Genomic DNA, 19,197 nt, shown 5'->3' on the forward strand with positions numbered 1-19,197 from the left:
ATGAGAAGATAAAATTGGATCTACAGTGGAAAAGTTTGACAGGTTCAACCTCCTCATTGTAACTGACTGAGGTCAGCCCAGCCCTCTGTGTCTGCAAGCTTGCCATGGTAATTAATGCCTGTGTGGTCACGCCCCACTGATCACAGAGAGCACTTGTGCGCAGTAGTATCAGTTACACCTGTGAAAACAGAGAACAGCTGTGGTTGATTTTGCTTGTAAACACAGTCTCTTTCTCCTCTCCGTGTGTGAACACCATAGATGCTATCATCAAATACATTTCAGCGTGAGCATCTGCAGGCTTGGAACTAACGGCGATGTTATTTTGGTGTTGACTGTGCGAGAAATGAGGCCAGGGGGGCGAACTAAAAACAAGCATCTTTCTGAGTCTGAAGACCAAAACCAGAATCCATAACATTGTAGCAGATGAGGGAGATGTCCCTCTTGGGACAGTTGGTCCTCTCACGCCAAAAGTGTGCATGATTTGGCTTTGGTTCTTGGTTTGACAGTAGCGGGACAAGATTTCCTCTGTTTTGATATATATTGTATGTGTGTGGTGTTAGATATGTAGCCGTAGTCACTAGTTCTTCGGGAATTTTTTTTTTTTTTTAGAAAGTTAGAGTGTGTCACTCTAGCTTAATTAACTGCCAGAAGTTCTCTCCCATTGAAATGAATGGGGTGAGAAGTGACCGGAGAAAAATGGTCAAGTGACTTTGAAGGATCACTGTGAAGAAATGAAAGATATGAAGGAGCTGAATCATTCTGAGATAGCTAAATGTCTTGTGAACATTTGAGAGATTGAATGAAGTCTGTAAGTGAAAGTATGAATGAGTTATAAGGTGTTGAATGAAGGTTAGAAGATGTGTGAAATGTGGAGGTCGAAGCCTTTTTGAATATTCTACCCATTCATTTCTATGGGCCAAATTTTGGTGATAAAAGCTGAATATCTTGGAAATTTTCATGAATATTTCTTAGAAAAGTCATAGCAGTGTTGTCCTAATGAAGCTGAATCTTTTGAAATTTGAATGGTGAAAATCTGTGAATTTTGTGGGAGAAGAGGTGTGCCGAAAAAGCGAGCGGAAGAAAGAATTTTCGTGCAGAATAATGATGTACTTTGGAATGCGGATAATTTTAATGCAATGCAGCCACTGTACATTGTGTAGCAATATTGTTATGTAAGGTGAAAAAAGGGACTTTTTCAACATTTTTGCCACTTTTAAACCAGTTTAGATTTTTTCTGCCCCTTTTTCCACCATTTTTTCACCACATTTAAACCTCTTTTCACCACTGTTCCTGCAAGTTGTAGTCCCTTTGTGCCACGCCACAACCCATTTTGACTCTTATTCCCATGGTTGCCTCTAAAAAATTATTTCCTGGATAAACAGATCAAATATTGAGTCATTCTAAAACTATTTTAATGTTTATTGTTTTTGGGGTGGATTTTACAGCAGAAGCAGAAATTTCAAGCCAAAAGACATTCCTAACACCACAACATTCGCTTTTTCACCTCCTTTTCTGGATTTAATGATCTTCTGGGGACCAAACAGGAAGTTTTGGGGGAGCCTAATATGGCCCCCGAGCTGCCAGTTGATGATCAGTGCAAATGAACTCATCTCTTTTTTTTTAAACACAAATGTAATGTCTTCATTATGTTTGAAACAGTTAGAACAACAGAAATGTCAAAATAAAACACTAGTGCATCAGAATGCATCAATCTTAAATCTTCAGGCCTGTAATGTTAATGTAATACTTTAATATTGCGGGGTTAATGCATTGTCTCTTTAATTTGAGTAAATTTTCCATGAAATTGCTTCATTAATCTTTTTATTCTAACAAAAAATCCAAATAAGTTTTAAATGATTGATTTCAATTGGTTGCATTCCCATCACATTTTCTTGAATGTTAAAACATTTAAATGACAAATGTCAATAGACTAGTGAATTTGTTTCTCATTTTAATGAGGTGATTTACACTATTTTTTATACAGTGGTTGTTGAACATCACCATTACATGTTTGCATTGATATTTTATGTGTATTTGAACATATTCAAATATTAACATTGCTTGTCTTGTCATAATTCTATATTTTTCCATAACAAAATATACAGTGTCCACGCATTTACAGAAATGGCTTCTGGGAAATGGTTTCTTATTTTGACAGTAGTTAAAACTGTTCTAAGGACATGTTATTTGAAATTAAGTCATTAATTCTGTGTTTGATTTTTGATATTTTTGTTTTATAAACACTAACCCAGTTTGTACACACCCATACACATTCACACACCACTGAGGCAGCAGTGAGAACAGAGTGGGGTTAAACGTCTCACCTACTGATAGACAGAGTCAGAGAAAGTGTACTATTTAACCTGAATATGTGTCGAAATTTGAGTTTACTACTTTTATTTGCAGCAAAGATGTTACGTTCCATAGATCATGCAAACATTCAGTTAATTTTTTTAGTTACCAAAAAACCTTCCTTTCCTTATTTGTTTTTCTTTATCAAAACAAAAATATTTTAAAAATGGGGGGGAAGTGATTTTGAGGTCAAACTAAATCAGGATAACATATGAGACACCTTTGAAACAAAGTGTTCGTTGCAAGAATGAAGTTAAACTTTCAATTTCCTATGCCAGGTATTAGAGAAAATGTTAATCGCTGTATTAAGGGGATAATTTTTCAAAATCTTACTAATCCCACTTTATTAAATCTATTCTTTTTGTCTATCTCAAAACCTTCAGTGAGCTTGTAGGCCCATCTGCTTTTAGTAAGTCACTTTATGAACAGTGTCTTTATCAAATCAGTGTAAGAAAATACGTCGTCATATTCATCCACACCTGATTTTACAGCAGGTGGCCTGCGCAAGAAAGTTTAACACAATAAATAGTCAGTGCGGAACTTCTACTCGTTTTTAACGTAGATTCACTTCATAAACAGGCAGAAGTTGATTTTTAACAGGAGAGCTCCCAAAAACCACGACAGGATTTACCGGAGACAGTGATGGGAGTGTGTCTGTGCAGAGGTCGTCACACTGAGCAGATAAGAGAGAAACTGGGCACTTGTTGATCAGTGATGACAACAATCCCCTAAAATAAATACATACTTCATTCAGCATCACCCTGTAAGATACATTTACTACCCTGTTATCATACAACCACCAGTAAGATGATTAAGAAAATAAAAATAACAGCCTATAATAAACTTGTGCAAAATGAGCAACCCTCTCAAAATGAGCAACCTTCTGAAATAATGAGACCCTTCGTGCTCTGATAGATCCTCATAGAGATCCGCCTGTTTCAGCTGAACAGTTCAGTAATTAAACTACATGCCAACCTACCTTTAGTGGAGGAAAACTGTCCTGCACAACAGAGTCCAGAAGATGTCAGACACGGAGGGCTTCAGCCTACATTTCAAACTCAAGCCACGCCCTCTGGTCACACGGCAGTGAAGAGGGATTTTCCGGCTGTTTGTCGTGTTTTTCTTCTGAAGAATACTGAACCACAATTTCCACAACAAACTGTGCAGGACTCTCCACCTAAAAACGGCTTTTAACTGACGGTCCTACCTTTAACCGGAAGTGTGCGTAGCTTGCCAAACCGTTCATTAGCTCACATTCGAAAAGTCCAGAAATATTCCCCCTTTTTCTTTTCCATCACTTTTCCTCAACATCGATAACTAACAACACAGAGTCAGTGAATATGTATAAAAGTGTAAAAACAAACAAACAAAAAACCGGGTGACAAATGAAACAGACTGCTCTGACACTGGACAGATGTTACGGATGTGACGCCAGCCTTCGTGTAAAAACTACAAATGTCTGAAGACGGACTACAAAAAGCGCACCTCTGAAACGGAAAATAAACCTCGAAGATAAATATGAGCTTATTAAGGTATAAAAGGCTCTCTCCTCCAGTCTCAGTTACAAAGCTTCTTTAGCTGCTTGTGTGATGGTATGTGAGTGTGAATAAACAGCAGAACATTTTTATTTGCATTTCTTACCCCAGTGATTAATTAGAATAAAAATTGTAAAACATTTTTAAAATCACAAATATTTAAATTCAATTATATTTCTGCACTATTTATATATAATTGATAAATCAAATTATAAAAAAATAAATTCTATAAAAATTTAAAATAAAAATGAATAAAACATTCAAAAATGTACAATCAATTATAAATATTATAATTGTTATAGTTTTTTAAAGAGGGATTCTTAGATTATTTTCATTTTTTTAATGATTTTGTGTGGTAAATATTCTTATTTTATTCCTTCATATCAAATTTGTCTTTTATTTTCTCTCGTTTTAAGTTCTTAATAGTGTATTATTGGCCAACAGAATGTAGTATTATGCGGCATCTTCAACAAATAAACAAACTTCACAATTACAGAAATTTCCATGTTGGTAATTTATTTTTAAAAAAATCACATTTTGGTAAAATACTTTTATTGAAACTGAAACAACAGAAATCACACATTAAAATGTAAGTTATAAAATTCCACCCCAATAGTTTTTAACATAACAAATAGTGACACAAATCCAGTTTACTTACTGACTGATATTTTAACTAGCAGTTGGGGTAAAATTTGTGTAAGTTATCACATGATATGAAAGAAAATGAGATGTCTAGACTAGTTCTCTGCTCAGCCTCTTGTCCTCACACATTTATCCACATTAATTAATTATATGCTAAATTGAATGAATATTATTGTTTAATTCAGTGAAGATAAAGACTCACACCATCACACTTTTTTATGAAAGGCTGAGAGGTGCATCCATTTAATCGTTTCCATTTATTATTAACTTTTTTACACTTAAATATTCATATGATGTGTTTGTTGATGTTTTAATTCAACATTTTGTTTCTAAATTTTATATTACGTAGTTATTATTTAGTTTCAATGCAGTCTAGTTATCTTACTGTAAAAATGCTAGTAGACATTGAACTAATGTAAAATAAACTAACATGTCTGAGACAGACTGTGTGGACGTGTCATACAATTCCAGTCATGATTATCACTTTCTCTAGTAAATCCTCATTTTTTATTTAAGTTTCATACAGTAGGAAAACATTTTATTTTCAGGCCCTTCCTACTCTGTTTTCCATAATGCAAGTAAATCAGCAGATGTCCTAAATGTTGTTGTGGTTAAGAACATTTACTCATTCCAGTTTGTACAGAGCAGCGAGCTCATTTTAGAAATGAATCAGCAGACAGATGACCTAGTTACAAGTTCAACAGGAAACATTTTTCTGACCTCACCTGCAGCTTTACAGTAAATTCTGAGGTGTAACTCAATATTCCCACACACGTCCTTAAACTCAGAACAGGTTTCTCTATAAACAGGCAGAGAGTGAGATGAGAGCTGTTTTTTTGGTGGTTTTTTTTTACATTTTTTCAGTCTCTGTGAGGTTGTTTTTTTTTTTAATATTTCACATTAATTCCTTGGATAGTATTTAGTTTAAACTAATATGAATTTAAAAAATTACATAGATGAAGCACATTAAACTCACATAGAAGACAAACAAGCTGAAGTGCTGTCCTTTTATATCCCTCTTATAACAAATTATCCACAGTAAAGTAAATAGAGCTAATATCTCATTAATGAGCTCATGTGTTGTTCCACTGTATTAAATACTCAGGCTAGGTTGATAATCAGCCTTTGTTTTACGTTGGTTCCTGTGCAAGTCTCAGGTTGTAAAACTGAAGTCTGATTTCCCAGGAAGAAGTGCAAACAGAACAAAACAATTCAGATTCAGACAACTTTATTTATCCCAGAGGCCAATAGCAAAACCATGAGGGACCAGCAGCAGCTCCCTTTAAAGTAAGTTCATGTTTATGGTTCACAGCACTTACTGGTGCAAACACAATCCCATTAAAGAATAAGTCAGCAGTAAAACCCTCAAAGACCCAAAGCATCTTTCTGCACTTTACAGCCCAACAGTGCATTTCCGGCGTCCACGCACTCTTCCACACATGATACTGAAAAAAAGAAAAAATCAGGAGACTTAGTGTGGTCAAACAGCTGATTTTAGCTCAAACAGCACTCTTTCTTTTAGTCATTACCATTCTGTGCCTGAAGCCATGACACCGCCTTCATGGCCAGAAGCTCCCACTCGTCCTTAGAGTCCATCTTGAAACCATGAAGCCAGATCAGAGACAGAATGGTGGCCCATACTTCCTGGCTCACCTAAATCATTAAAACAAGGGGGAAAAACAGGCATTGGAGGATTAACAGAGCTCAACAGAGACAAATCATTTTTTTCATCTGCTTTGACTTTGAGGTAAATATCTCATTCTAATCCTTAAAGGACATTTCAGAAAATCTTTACATCTATATTTTGTATCCTGGAACCAAAGCAGTGAGCTACCTGAACACTGATGACAAGTAAGCATTTAAAAAACAGGTATAAGACATGATTTTCCTCTAAGGTTGAAGGAACTACACAATGTAAGCAGTGAACAAAAATGGATGCGTTTCAGCCCGCGGTTTTTATCAGCATTTTGAAAGCTGATGAAAACCTCGGGCTGAAACGTGCCATTGTAGTTTGCTGCTTATATCTTCTTTTAATTAAAAAAGTGTAAAACTTTATGAGAAGTGCTGATTGATTTGTTTTTTGCTTCTCAGTGTTTTTTTTGAGCCAGCACTGATGTTCCTGCATTTTGTTGAGTTCAGCTTGCCTTCTCCAGTCAAATGTGCATCTAGCAACCAAATTTTTTGTCATTTTTATTGATTCCCCCTTAAAATATTTTGGTTGTTATTTCAATTTAATTGTTGTTGTTAAAGGTTACACTGAAGGTAGAAAAAGCTCTCAATTGCTCTCTTTTTCTCATATTTTTACATCACAAAAATGTATATTTTAAAAGGGGTGTCGACTTTGTACCATTGTTTTACACTCTGGAGTAGTTAGAACATCATGGCTTATAATCAAATGTGCCAAGGAGAAAATAAAAGTGATTGTTACTTGCAGATCTACACTAATTAGATCTATTTTTTGGTAGCATGAAGTTACACTTCATTATACTTTTGTATATATAATGTTATACTTTTGTCTTCCTTTATCAAGTCAACACTCTATAAACACTTTAAATACTGGTTTATTTCTTCACCAGGGCATGGCGCTGCTATCTCACTTGAGAAAACCAGCAAGGGACAGGGGTGCCCCAGTCAATGAGGAGGCTAGTACTTGCAGCCAATCAGGCTCAGGTCAGAGGGAGCGTTCTTATTGGCCGTTGTAGCTTTTGTATCTCAGCTCAGTGGGAAGTTGATTCAATGGCGGAATAACGGCGGTGTTCGGTCCTGTGCAGAATTTGTTCATGATGAGATGAAGTGTTTTCTTGCCTGTGATTCGGCCGTTGATTTCAGTGGAAAAGCAGAGCAAAATCACTCCACAAGCGCTTTGCCACCGTCAGTGTTCAATTCAGCGGACATTCTCATCTGCGAGGAGGTATGTACGTAAGGAGAAGGGCGGAGCTACGGAGCTCAAACAGTCAAACCATGAGTCAAACACAGAGAAGAGCAGGAATGGAGGGGGAGTTGAGAGTTGAATCTATATGGTTCTCATTGAAAGTCACAAACCCGAGCTTCAAATAAATTACACCCAGCGGTAATTTAGAACAAGTGGTTATTTATCAAAATGTACATCCGGCGATTAATTGGGACCGAGCGATTAAAGCGAACCCGGCTATTATTTGGTATTTTACGGTAGTTTAAGTTTTGTTGATTTACTGTTTGCCGTTTTGCTACCATGTCAGGAAACGCTTCACAGCTACCTGCTTGTATTAATAGAAATGATTTCTTATCAGTGTTACACACCAATGCAGGCTTTTGCTTCTCCACCTCTTCACTGGTTTTGCCCACTGCAGCAGCAAGATCTGGAGCCAGGTCCCAGCAGCCGGATGCCTTCTGGAGGGAGACCAGCTGGAGCAGAGGGTCCATGGGGGGCTTACTGGGCTCAGACATGTTTTCTAAGAGAATGAACATAAAAGATAAAATAATTACTGTAGGTATTAATATTAATTTGTAGCATTAATTCTTTGTGTTAACACTAATGAACCAATCATTTTCTGACTTCTGGAGTTACCTGATCACTCAGTAGCCATATAAACACTGCCAGTACGGATTGTTTTGAAATGCAGAGTGTAATGAAACTTTAAACACAATTAAAACAATTGAAATTCATTGATAAATTGTGAATAAAAAATGTAATTATTTCAAAGCCTTTCTTGTATTTATAACTACGGAGGTACATTTTGTGCTGGAGTTTTGTTGTTTTTAATACCGTCCATGTTTAAAAGAGAACAGATCCCTGCTTGAAAAAAAAAAACAAACAACATATGAGAACAAGATATAACAGGCATATTATCAAAGAAGAAATTTGACAGAACTACACTTTAAGCATTTCAGATTTTACTTACGAGGACAACAACCACCCATGAGACACTTTCTAAAAAAACAAGAAAACAACCCCCAAAATTGACCCCCAAAAGTCCCATTCAATCAAGTCAACCTGTCTAATTACTGTACAGTTGATCATATTCTGAAAACTTCAAAGTTGGGCAGACAAGTGAATGGGCTGGGTCCCAGGATGTTATAAATGATTGCGCATTGCGCTATGCTTTTATAAATATTACTGTCTCAGTGTCATGCATAGGCCCTAATCCTTTTCATGTATACTTTCCACAAGACACTAATGCCAGTAATGCCTCATTATCTTGCTTTCCTCTAATGTAGTGGAACATTGAGTCCATGTCTCTGATAAGAAAAAGTGTTTTACGCTGCACTGATAAAGGAATAACCACAGATCACCCTTCACCTGCAGACCTTACCGTGAATACTTTTGATGAATGCAGAAACTGCTCTGACGCTGGAGTTTACACGACCTATTGTTGTCATCAGTTTGACATTTTTGCAAATTACTGGGGCCTTAGCACATCATCACGACCAATTCAGGAGAATACAAACTTTAAATAGTCGTGGTCATGCTTCCTCTTTTCCACCTCCTAGAGGAGGATCGCCCCATTTGTAAAATAGAAACTCTGACCACTGGCAGGTTCAGCCTTGAATGGGTCAGCATTTCAGGAGTACTTAGATGGACACCCTGCCCCTGTACCTCACAAAAATACCACATAAGAAACATGGAGATCCTGACCATGATGGCCTCATCAAGGGTGTTATAGTTTAACTGGTGTTGGATTAACAGGTGACACTCTATTCAACATTCTAATGCTGCTTCTACCCAGTTCTAAGAATTTATCAGTACTCTCTGAGACATTATTATTACTGGGGAAGATTTTGTAGAGTCAGAAAGTTCATGTGAAGAGATGAATATTAAAAAAGCAGTATATGTGACTTTGCTGATGCCTGATCAATCAGAGTAATAAAACTTTAAACATATAATTAAAATATCTGATTAATCACAATCAATCATTGAAATTCATTGATAAATTCTGATAAAAAATGTAATTATTTCGCAGCCCTTCTTGCATTTATAACAACATAGTCATATTTTGTCCTGCAGTTGTGTTGTGCTCAATTACTTACCATCCGAGCTGGAAAGATTACACCCCCTTAGAACACATGAAGGCATTGTACAGTTTTCGAGCATCTCTGCTTTAAAAAAAAAAAAAAAAAAAAAAAAAAAAAACGAGATCAAGATAAAACTTTCATATTGCCAAAAACGAAATCTGACAGAGCTACACTTTCAGCATTTCAGGTTGTACTTATGAGGAGAACCACCAGCCGTTAAACTACGTTTACTTTTAATTCCAAACTCTGTGTGATTAAAAAAAAATATAGAGACATGATTCAAGTTGTTCTAAAATCATATAATACTTTTTTCCAGATTTTTACATACTTGTACCACCACTCCAACGGCGATGATGCACCCTCGTAGAATAGGTCATGTACACTGGGAAATAAAAAAGAAAGGAAATGTTTAAATTTGTCTAGAATAATGACATACTTCCTATTACTATTATCTACATATAAAACGGTACTATCCGGAAGAATGAAGGTTATTCAAATCCGACCAAAACATGACCCTGACCTCTGGTCTTTGGACTCTCGGTTTTCCATCTCCAGGGAGCGAATCAGAGCTCGAGCAGCCAGTCTGTGGACTGTTAGTCTGAAGACAAGAGAGAGAAGACAACACATTTGTATACACATTTCAAATATTGCTCATTAAATTTACATTTTTCTATTTCTATTCACATGTTCCTCCTTTAAAAACTTCTCAGAGCTGGGCCTTTTAACCCAGAGTTTATCTTTTAGACAATACTGAATGGCAAGTTGCTTAAGGGTCACATATTTTACCACTTTAAGACAAGTTTATATTGGTCTCAGAAGTCCCCAAAACATGCCTGTGAATTTAGTTGCTGAAAAAACTCAAATATTAGATTTTTTCATGTCTATAAACCCCTCTGTTTCAGCCCCGCTCAGAGGAAGCTGTTTCTGTGTCTGTGGCTTTAAATGTTAATGAGCTGTCTGTTGACGCCTCTCTCAGGAAATGGATGTGGCTTTTTCTGTTTTTTTTTTTGTTTTTTTTTTGTTGTTTTTTTTTTAAACTTTACTTTTCTTTTTGGAAATAAACATTCAACCCTTGACCTGGGACAGAAACATAAATTCTAAAAAACATTTCTTATATAGTCATGACAAAAAAAATATACAGAGAATATAAAACTTATACAATTACAGAGACCTAGGCAGCTGAGAGAGGATTCATGCTTGGTTTGATTCTGATTGCTGCTGTTTATCTTCACCTCTCCTATTTGATTTTAGAGCATTCAACCCTGCCTCTGCTCGTTTTTACCTCTTTTTGCTGTTGTGTCCATTCTACCTCATTATCATCATTATTATGATTTTTATTATTACTATGAATGATATTTTACAGTTCCTAGCTTTCTAGTTTGTGTTTTATGACTAATTAATCTCCACACAATTTAATTGTTTAATTCTATTCTTACTGTTCTGAGTTTTACTCCCTTCTGTCTCTTTCTATATTTTAGATGCTCTCACATCTCTGATCCTTAGGTCCCTTTTAATGTAATTGGGTTCCTGTGTTGCCTGGATTGGTCTAGGTTATTCTGGGGTTTTATTCGTTAAGGTTTTGTCCTTCCTGTTGTGTTCTTTGCTTGTGTTTTGATGCTTTGTCTTAATTGTAATTCTGTTTAATGTTAAAGCACTTTGTAAACCTCTGTTTTTAAAAGGTGCTATACAAATTGAGTTATCATTATTACGTTTATGAGTCCAGTGAAGAAATATGTGGACATTTTGGTGATGTTTTGGTTTTGCAAAGTTTTAAAGATTTATGAACAAGCATTTATTATTGTTAAACTATCACATGAAATGTATATATTCATCTGAGTAATCTTTTAATATACGCACGTAGACAAAATTGTTGGTACCCTCCATTAAAGGAAGTAAAACTCTCAATGGTCACTAAAATAACTTGATACTGGCAGAAGAAATAAAAATAAAAACTACTGAAAATTTACAAATGAATATCAGACATTGCATTTGAATTGTGACTCCTACGAGCTAAGAACATTAAACTCAGACTAAAATTCACACAGGCTCACCAAATTTGAAAATAGACGATTGGAAAAACATTGCCTTGTCTAATGACTCTTGATTTATGCAGGGATATGTCAATGATAAGGTCAGAATTTGGCAGAAAACCATAAAAGTCCTGCTGCATGGCACATTCAAAGTCACTGAAATCACCTCTCTCCCCATTCTTTTGCTGGTTTGAACTTCTGCAGATCACTGACCATGTCTGCATGCCTAAATGCATTGGTTGCTGCCATGTGATTGGCTGATTAGATATTAGTGTTAATGAACATTTGCAGCAAGTTTTGTGAATGGCGCAGTTTTTAAGGTGGAAAAGAAGCTGTTGCACAAAGGGGATTCTTGATTATCTGATGTCTTTGTGGTAAACAGGCAAAATACTAAACGGTCTGATATAAAGATGGAAGAGGTTAATTTATGTGAGAGGTTGCAAAATGATGAAATATTAGTCAATGAAAACCAAACTGCAGCCTGGCACTTTCTTCTGTAAACCCAGAGGCTGCAGATTTATCAAATCCTTCATCTGGCCTTTAGATATCAGCAGTGTGCTACAGAAAACTCTAAGTGAAGGCTTTTAACAGTAAGCATGAATGTTGAGAACAAATGATGTAATATTTATATATTACAGTATTATCTAAATATGGATTCAGATTCAGACAGCTTTTAATTATGTTATTATTCTGATTTCTACTAATCAGATGAACTAGTCAAGTTATATTTAGAGCACTGACTTCTGTCACTGAACATTTGTACACAAATTTTGATGAAGCCACTTGATTGGTTGCAGAGTCAAAGAAAAGCAGAAAGAGACGTGGCTGAGACTGAACCTCTCAGGTAAACGTCTAAGACTAACTTGGACTCAGGTTACAGATAAACTGTATCATCAAATGTTGGTTACAGTGGGATTTGACTAGACTATTATAAGGACAATATTAAACAAAAAAAACTATCTTACCCAGAGTCCTCTGCAGGTTTCAGGCTGAAGTTAAACCTGTTCTGCAGGGGCTGACCAGCCAGCGTGTACTTCACTGTCACAGAGCCCTCTGCTGCCTCTGGAATCTGAACAGGATCACACTTTTATAAACCTCATTAGACAAAGAAACAAATCATTTCACAATCACAAGATGAGCTCCTACCTGTCCACTGAGCTGGGCATAAACCAGCGACCTTTGACCCTGAAATAGTGCTGTGATTGGTGGAGAGAGGACAGAGACAGACACAACCTTTGGCAGATCCCAAGAGACTGAGACGTCGATCACGGCCGGCTGAAGAGCATATCGCAGTGACTGCATCAACTAGTTATGAAAAAAACGAAGACATTTGAAACAACAGCTTTAATTCAGATATACATTTTGCTGTATTGTTTCACTTTAAATTTATCTTACTTTGGGCTGCATCCTGTCGGTGCTTGTGATGAACTGAGCATGACCTCCTCCTTCCTTGGCCAGCCCATTGATGAGAGCAGAGCTGGCTCTTTCCCCAATCCCAAAAGAGAAACATCTACAATGCAGTAGTTTAGTTTTTAGAACAGAGAGCAGGAGATGAAGGTATAAAGTACCAGTCAAAAGTTTGGACACATCTTCTTATTCAAAGGGTTTTCTTTCATTATTTTCTACATTGTAAATTAATACTGCAGACATCGAAACTATGAAACAACACATATGAAATTATGTAGAAAACAAAAAAGTTTTAAACAACCCAGAATGGGTTTTATATTTTAGATTCTTCAAAGTCCCCCCCTTTTGCTCTGAGCTTGGCACACTTCTAGCATTCTCAGTCAGCTCTATGAGGTAGTCAACTGGAATGGCTTTCCAACAGTCTTGAAGGAGTTCCCAGAGGTACTGAGCACTTGTTGGCTGCTTTGCCTTCACTCTGCAGTCCAAATAATCTCAAACCATCTCAGCTGGTTTAAGGTCTGGTCATTTGATGCAGAACCCCATCGCTCTCTTTCTTGTCAAATAGCCCTGACAAAGCTCGGAGGTGTGTTCGGAGTCTTGGTCCTGATGAAAAACAAATGATGGTCCCACTAAGAGGAAACCAGATGGGATGGTGTCTCTGCAGAATGCTGTGAGAACCATGCTGGTTAAGAGTGCCTTGAGTTTTGAATAAATCATCAACAGTGTCACCATCTCAGCTCCACCTCCACGCTTCATGATGGGAAAACACACGTAGAAACCATCCGCTCACCTTTTCTGCATCTCACAAAAACATGGAAGGTGGAACCAAAAATCTCAAATTCTGACTCATCAGACCAAAGTACAGATTTACGCTGGTTTAATGTCAGAGTAACATTACCATTCTCTTCTTCTTCTTGTTCTTCCGCAGTCGTGGCTTCTTTGCCGCATTTTGACCATGAAGGTCTGATTCACGCAGTCTCCTCTGAACAGTTGATATTGAGATGAACTCTTTGAAGCATTTATGTGGGCTCTGATCTAAGGGGCTGTTAATTTGCAGTTTCTGAGGCCAGTAACTCTAATGATCTTATCCTCTCTAGCAAAGGTAACCCTTGCTCTTCCTTTCCTGGGGCAGTCCTCATGAGAGTCAGGTCCATCACAGTGTTTGATGGGTTTTGTGACTGCACTTGAGGATACGTTCAAATTCCTTGCAATTTTCCGGATTGACTGACCATCATGTCTTAAAGTAATGATGGACAGTCGTTTCTCTTTACTTAGCTGAGTGGTTCTTGCCATAAAATGGATTAAAACAGTAGTCAAACAGAGCTATTCACTGTATGAAACTGTGTACCAACCCTACCGTTGCACAACACAACTGAAGGTCTCAAACACAATAAGAAGGCAAGAAACTCCATAAATTAACTCTTGGAAAGGCACACCTATTAATTGAAAGTCATTTCAGGTGACTTCGTCATGAAGCTGACTAAGAGAATGCAAAGAGCGTGCCAGGCTGTCAGAGCAAAAGGTGTCTAGGTTGAAGAATCTAGAATATAAAACATAGTCTTCTTTGTTTAACACTTTTTTGGTTTACTACATAATTCCATACGTGTTCTTTCATAGTTTTAATGTTTTCAGTATTAATCTACAAAGCAGAAAAAATAAAAATAAAGAAAACCCTTTGAATAGAAGGCGTGCCCAAACATTTGACTGGTACTGTGCAGTCTGTACATGTGACTGTGAAGTTTCTGTGTTTTCACCTGTGCAGATGTGAATTCTTCTTCACCAGATCGATGACTACTTTGGTGTTCCACACTTCTCCGTCAGTGAACACAAAGAGCTGGTCAAGAGAATAAACCTGTCACTGAATGGTACATTTAATATCTGAAGCAACCAAAACATGTCTACACTTATGTACTATACCATATTTACTTATATACTTATGTATGTATTTCCAGATAACTGGACTTCAGTGAGGCATTTTGTACATGCATTCCTGCATATTTACTGATGTCTAAAATGGTTTATTTCACAGAATAATCACTTTAAAGCAAACTCCTACCTCTAATTCATGGTTTCAGACCACACTGATGTATCAGTGCAGCACTCATTTAAATAATAAATCTAAAAGTCAAGATTATAATGTGCATATCTTAATTTATTTCCTTCATAAATCAAGAAACTGGTAAAATAAAAATTCTTCACTTTGTCAATATGAGCTGACAAGATTGTTACTGTTAGTTTATCTGAAATGGTTTTATAGTTTAAGTACAAAACAGAAGGCGTGGTCAGAATGAACTATAAACAAACCAGCACATTCAGAGTTACCAGCAGAAGAAAAAGGATTCTCTGTGTAAATGAAAAGTTTGTTAATGCTAGTGGCATGTAATTTAAGACTTGTTTAACATGTTTTTAATGGTGTGGGTGTGTGTTTTACTTGTCTTGGTTGATTCTGAATGCAGGGCTGGCTGTAAATATGTTGAAGTGGCCGAAGGATCTCCGTTCCTCCCAGATTAGCCTCCATCTCTCCAACTTTCTTCAGAGCTTCCTCCATGGTCTTTTGGCTGTACTCCACACTCTTCCTACCACCACATCAGTAAATTAACACATAATCGGAGCACACAAATGTGCTGACGGGTTTACAACAATGACAGGAACAAATCTGGGTGACTGAATTTGAGGTACTGACTTACAGGAAGAAGTGTTCATAGCTAGACCCAAAACTATAGATGTTGAAATAGCAGCCCAACGGTAAGCTCTTCAAAAGGAGGAGGAGAGTATCCTACAGGGAGAGAGGAAAAGTTTTTAAGGGGTGCCAGCTACGTTTTCTCCCAGCATTCAAGATAAGTCAGCTGTAGGTATGAGTCTCTACACTTACAGTACAAGTCAGTAGTTCCCAAAGTGTAGGGCACTGCCCCCTGGTGGACAACAAGTGGTCAATTATAATAAAAAAAAACTTGGAGTTCCTGCTGGGATTTGGGCATGGGTCAAAGAGGCTTTTTAGTAGGTCTGATGGCCTATATGCATGCCAAAATTTATAAGTCTGGGTTGAACAGTGTGCAGGGGCTGATTCTTTGTGGCAACACATAAAAAACACATCAAAAATCAGTGGTGTAAATGTTCGACTGGCAGAAGGGTGCGCTGTGACAGAGAAATGATATTGATGCATGGATGTATTAAGAAACAATCTGTGATTAACCTTGTGAAGTTTGGTGATGACTGAAATAAACACTCAAAAGTTACAAGGTAATATTGGTGCAATTTCACAGCAAAAAATAAACAAAAACTAAATTTAACTTTGGGCTCCGATAACGGCCCTGCCCTATGGTGAAAACTCACAGTCCACACAACTTTGGGTCTCAAGGTTGTTTGAATAAAAAAAATCTGGGGTCAATCAGATTTTCATGCATGTAGGTCTTTCCCAGGGACCTAATTTACTTTTGGCACCCCCCAGAGGTGACTGTGTGATATACTTGCACTGTTTCAGCACCAGATGGGACATGTTAAGTGTTAAGGCCCCCAAAACAGGCCAGGAATGGCACAAATTAGCAGACAAAATAGGGCCCTCTCCAACAACCCTAGGCTGGTGCTCAGGTCCTACTTAACTGCATGTAAATGTAGAGACTTAGTGAGGGAAACACTTTAATCCCTTAAAGCCTGTTGAATCATAATTGATACATACTTTTATGATACCTCTATCTCATCAATAGGATCAATAATTTACTAAAAAATAATCCTAAATACAACCTGATAAATGATGAAAAAGCCCTCAGGTGGATAATCAGTTACCAAAAACACCTAAAGTATCAAATGAGATACAAAAATATATATGTTATATATATTTTGGTATAATTTCATAGAAAAAAATAGACCAAAACAAAATTTAAGTTTGGGCACCGATAACATCACCACACTCTGGTGAAAACTCATGCTGAGCACAACTTTGGGTCTCAAGTTGTGTAGTTTGAGTAAAAAAAATCTGGAGTCAATAAGATAAAATCCTTGCACGAGTTTGTTCAAATACGACCCTTAAATTATGCTTTTTTTTTTTTTTTTTTTTTTTTTTTAACCAAAAAAAAATTTTAAAAATCGAAATGGCCAATTTATCATTTGATTTACGATATGTGTCTCAGAGGCTTTTTGTGCACACAAAGATATGGCACACATGCTTACAAATTTTTGAAATCCTAGGCTCAACCTGCTGGGGGGGGGCTGAATTTTTGGAAGATCTAGGGGCGCCACTGAGCCATTAGGCCATGTCAACCAACAAACATCATACCAGTTACCAAGTTTTATTGCTTTACACGTATCATAAGCGCCTGAAAATTCTACTTTTTCTGTGGCAACACATGAAAAACACGTCAAAAATCAGTGGCGTAAATGTTCGACTGGCAGAAGGGGGCATTGTGACAGAGAAATGAGATCGATGCATGAATGTATTCAGGACCAATGTGTGATTAACCTTGCGCAGTTTAGTGATGATAGAAATAAAGACTAAAATGTTATAAGGCAAAATTGGTGTAATTTCCCTGCTGAAAATAGACAAAAACGAAGTTTAAGTTTGTGCTCCGATAACGACTCCACCCTATAGTGAAAACTCACCAATAACACAACTTTGGGTCTCAAGGTTGTCTAGTTTGAGTAAAAATATTCTGGAGTAAATAATAAATCTAAAAGTCAACATCACAATGTACATGTCTTTGCATTAATTTGATTCACAAATCAAGAAACTGGTAAGAAATGCTTCACATTGTTATCACTGGCTGACAAAGTTGTTACTGTTAGATTCTTTGAAATGATTTTATAGTTGAAGTACAAAACTGCAGGCGTGGTCAGAATGAACTATGAACAAACCAGCACATTCAGAGTTACCAGCAGAGGACAAAAGGATTCTCTGTGTTAATGATCGGTTTGTTAATGCTAGTGGCATGTAATTTAAGACTTGTTTTACACATGTTTTTAATGGTGTGGGTGTGTGTTTTACTTGTCTTGGTTGATTCTGAATGCAGGGCTGGCTGTAAATATGTTGAAGTGGTCGAAGAGTGTACTCCACACTCTTCCTACCACCACATCAGTAAATTCACAAATAATCAGAGCACACAAACATGTAGACGGATTTACAACAATGACAGGAACAAATCTGGTTGACTGAATTTGAGGTAGTGACTTACGGGAAGATGTGTTCATATCCGGATCCAAAACTATAGATGTTGAAATAGCAGCCCAATGGTAAGCTCTTCAACAGGAGGAGGAGAGTATCCTACAGGGAGAGAGGAAAAGGTTTTGTTTAAGGGGTGCCAGTCAAATTTTCTCCCAGCATTCAAGATTAGTCAGCTGTAGGTATGAGTCTGTACCATTGACTGTAGAAAGAATTGGACAAACCCCCTGTGACTTCAGTCGTCTGCTTACAATAGCCGGGCTAAAACAGTTCTTGAAGCCCATTCGTGGAGGCTTCCATATTAAAATCATGGTCTCAACCGAACTTTAGATCAACCTAACGGCCCGCCCACTAAGCGTGACTTCTTGTCAGCCTGCTAGCTAGCATTCCGGTTGACAGAAACAGAGCCTCTGCCTGCTGAGCACCAATCACCGTGAAGTGAGGTTTATCCTAAATATAATCCAAACTATCGTGGTACAAAAAGATTCACCCCCCCGTACAGTGGGAGCACAATAAGACACTAGCTAATGAGACACGTTTGGTGTTCTGAACCAGGCTGTAAACCAGTTTATTTTGTGTGTCAAAACCGGCTGTTTAACATGTGTGCAGATGGAACTTCCGGTGTTCCTGCAGCCAGCCTCAAGTGGACACTACCGGTATAGCAATCTTAGACACTCCCACATTGCCTTCATTTTTTAGGACCAGAGGTTGCCGCTTGGTCTGTACATTTACAGTATAGATCAGTCGTTCCCAAAATGTAGGACACTGCCCCCTGGTGGGCAACAAGTGGTCAATTATAATAATAAACTTGGACTTCCTGTTGGGATTTGGGCATGGGTCAAAGAGGCTTTTTAGTAGGTCTGATGATGACCTATATGCACACCAAAATTCATAAGCCTGGGTTGTGTGCTGGGGCTGATTCTTTGTGGCAACACATAAAAACACATCAAAAATCAGTGGTGCAGATATTTGACTGGCAGAAGGGGGCGCTGTGAGAAAGTAATGATATTGATGCATGGATGTATTCAGAAGCAATCTGTGATTATCCTTGTGAAGTTTGGTGATGATTGAAATAAACACTCAAAAG

At 37.3% G+C, this 19,197-nt stretch overlaps 2 protein-coding genes across 3 annotated transcripts in view; both read right to left on the bottom strand.

Annotated features, from left to right (window-relative positions):
* The window catches only part of LOC121520734 (von Willebrand factor A domain-containing protein 5A-like), a 40,411-nt gene extending 36,682 nt beyond the window's left edge, over window positions 1–3,729 (bottom strand). For both annotated transcript variants that reach the window (XM_041804342.1, XM_041804331.1), the window contains exon 1: window positions 3,332–3,729. The gene's annotated coding sequence lies outside the window, so the exon portion shown is untranslated. The remainder of the gene's footprint in view (window positions 1–3,331) is intronic.
* Window positions 3,730–5,775: 2,046 nt separating this feature from the next.
* LOC121522167 (von Willebrand factor A domain-containing protein 5A-like) lies at window positions 5,776–18,421 on the bottom strand. Its single transcript, XM_041806300.1, has 13 exons — window positions 18,362–18,421; window positions 18,124–18,212; window positions 15,390–15,534; window positions 14,713–14,792; window positions 12,947–13,061; window positions 12,698–12,856; window positions 12,517–12,620; window positions 10,042–10,119; window positions 9,850–9,903; window positions 9,537–9,544; window positions 7,809–7,960; window positions 6,059–6,182; window positions 5,776–5,974 (listed from the first exon to the last, which is right to left on the bottom strand). Exons 1-13 carry the CDS (start codon window positions 18,419–18,421, stop codon window positions 5,895–5,897), a joined length of 1,248 nt encoding a protein of 415 aa, XP_041662234.1. The 3' UTR covers window positions 5,776–5,894.
* Between the last annotated feature and the right edge of the window lie 776 nt (window positions 18,422–19,197).

This window comes from Cheilinus undulatus, linkage group 2 (genome assembly GCF_018320785.1).
Source record: "Cheilinus undulatus linkage group 2, ASM1832078v1, whole genome shotgun sequence".
Lineage (NCBI taxonomy): Eukaryota > Metazoa > Chordata > Actinopteri > Labriformes > Labridae > Cheilinus > Cheilinus undulatus.

Coding starts and splice junctions, on each gene's coding strand:
- LOC121522167 (XM_041806300.1), bottom strand. CDS start 18,421: ATGATTTTAATATGGAAGCCTCCACGAATGGGCTTCAAGAACTGTTTT. Junction 10,120..12,516: donor AAACCTGCAGAGGACTCTGG/GTAAGATAGTTT, acceptor TCTTGTCTTCAG/ACTAACAGTCCACAGACTGG. Junction 6,183..7,808: donor AGAAGCAAAAGCCTGCATTG/GTGTGTAACACT, acceptor TTAATGATTTAG/GTGAGCCAGGAAGTATGGGC.